Here is a 1570-nt window from a genome sequence, read left to right as displayed (position 1 = left end):
TTTTCTCTGCAGTAATGCATTCACATATTAAATTCTGCTGAGTGTGTCTTTTCCACCGTGCAGTTCTCTGTAGTGTCGTTAAATTCTGCTCTCCCAACAGTCTGGGGGCAGCAGTGCAGTGCTGTGTCACCCTTCATCTGGATTATTTGGTGTCTCAGATTCTTTTAGTACCCTGACTAATCACTAGTAGAGCTTGCTCAGCTGTCACTCTATACTACAGTTGCTCAGCTTGCACCAACCTGAGTGCTGTCTGAGCACGACAGATCGAAAGCTCAGCTAAAAATCCAGCAAAGACAGTAGGAAGAGATCTTCTGATCTTGTGTCAATTTAGACATGCACCACAGGAAGCACTTTCCAAGAAGACCTCCACTAGGAACGCCATTTGACCATAATAGGTGTGCACCGTTCCATTTAAAATTTTGTGCCGCAGTAATTCTGATGCAACTGCATTTGATTTTGTTTCAACAAACAAAATAAAGCTCATCAGAATCATTTCAAAGATCATACAAATCTTCTATGAGTGGCATTAATTGTTAATGGAATAATTTAAGAAACACAAAGTTGTGCATTATAAAATGTAAAATCTGGCATAATAATTACTAATTCTGTGTATGGGTTGGGTTGTTTCTTGGAAAATTTGTGTGTTTCTTCGTTAATAAGTGCTGTCTATAATTAGCTATATTGCTCCAAGTAGGGCACTAAGGAACATACTAAGAAGCGGGGAAAAGGGAATATGCTGCAAAGAATGCACGTTTGTTTTTCCTTTCTCTTGAACTGTACAATAAATATGCAAACACTGGTCTGGTTTGGATAAAACTGTACAAAAACTACAGTTTGCACAGTACTGTTATCCACTATGCCCATTAGTGACAGTTCACAAACCCAGTAGTAAAACCTTTCTCTGCTTATAATCATAGGTGAGCAGGTGGCAGTGTTTCGGGGCCACGATGGAAAGGCCTATGTGGTGGATGCCTACTGCCCTCACCTGGGTGCCAACCTTGCTGTGGGTGGACGGGTGTTTGGGAACTGCATCGAGTGTCCATTTCATGGATGGCAGTTTCAGGGGGATAATGGTGTATGTGTGAAGATTCCCTATGCAGAAAAAGGTATTATAATATTGTTATGTCACAGTTCTAAGTAACCTTGAATGTTTGGATAATATGCTCGCTAAGAAACAAAAATCACTATTTTAGAAAACCTACATAAAGAAAGCAAGTTACTGAACATTTCATTGCGATTTGTAATGAGAAGACATTTAAAGCCTTCATAAATATTAGGTCCAAATCTGAAACTGATGGCAGTTTAATCTTCAGATGTGCATGAATATGCTTAGCCAATGGCTTAAAATATTATATAAACTTAGAAGTAAACAGACCAGGGTCAGATGTTATTGGTCAGTTATTAGTTATTGGATTGGTTATGATTATTGGTTATTGGATGTTATTGGTCAGATGTTAACTGACATGGGTGTACAGAATAGAGTAAATCCTGATTAACCCTCTACTGCATAGCGTTGCCCTGAGGCAACAAACCACATTTACATGCCTTACGGTGGCCCTTCAAAAAAAAA

The 1570-nt window shown here is 39.0% G+C and overlaps 1 protein-coding gene across 1 annotated transcript in view; it reads left to right on the top strand.

The window, feature by feature from the left end:
* Nucleotides 1-913: 913 nt before the first annotated feature.
* Nucleotides 914-1570, top strand: part of LOC102194299 (cholesterol desaturase daf-36) — a gene marked incomplete at its 5' end in the record, with an annotated part of 9988 nt that continues 9331 nt past the window's right edge. Inside the window, one exon of the mRNA XM_005725660.1 lies at nt 914-1106. Within this exon, the coding sequence (XP_005725717.1) occupies nt 914-1106 (193 nt within the window). The remainder of the gene's footprint in view (nt 1107-1570) is intronic.

This window comes from Pundamilia nyererei, unplaced genomic scaffold (genome assembly GCF_000239375.1).
Source record: "Pundamilia nyererei isolate P.nyererei 1_Seehausen unplaced genomic scaffold, PunNye1.0 scaffold00016, whole genome shotgun sequence".
Lineage (NCBI taxonomy): Eukaryota > Metazoa > Chordata > Actinopteri > Cichliformes > Cichlidae > Pundamilia > Pundamilia nyererei.
Note: the sequence above shows the minus strand (reverse complement) of the source record. Positions and strands in the feature narration are given on the sequence as shown.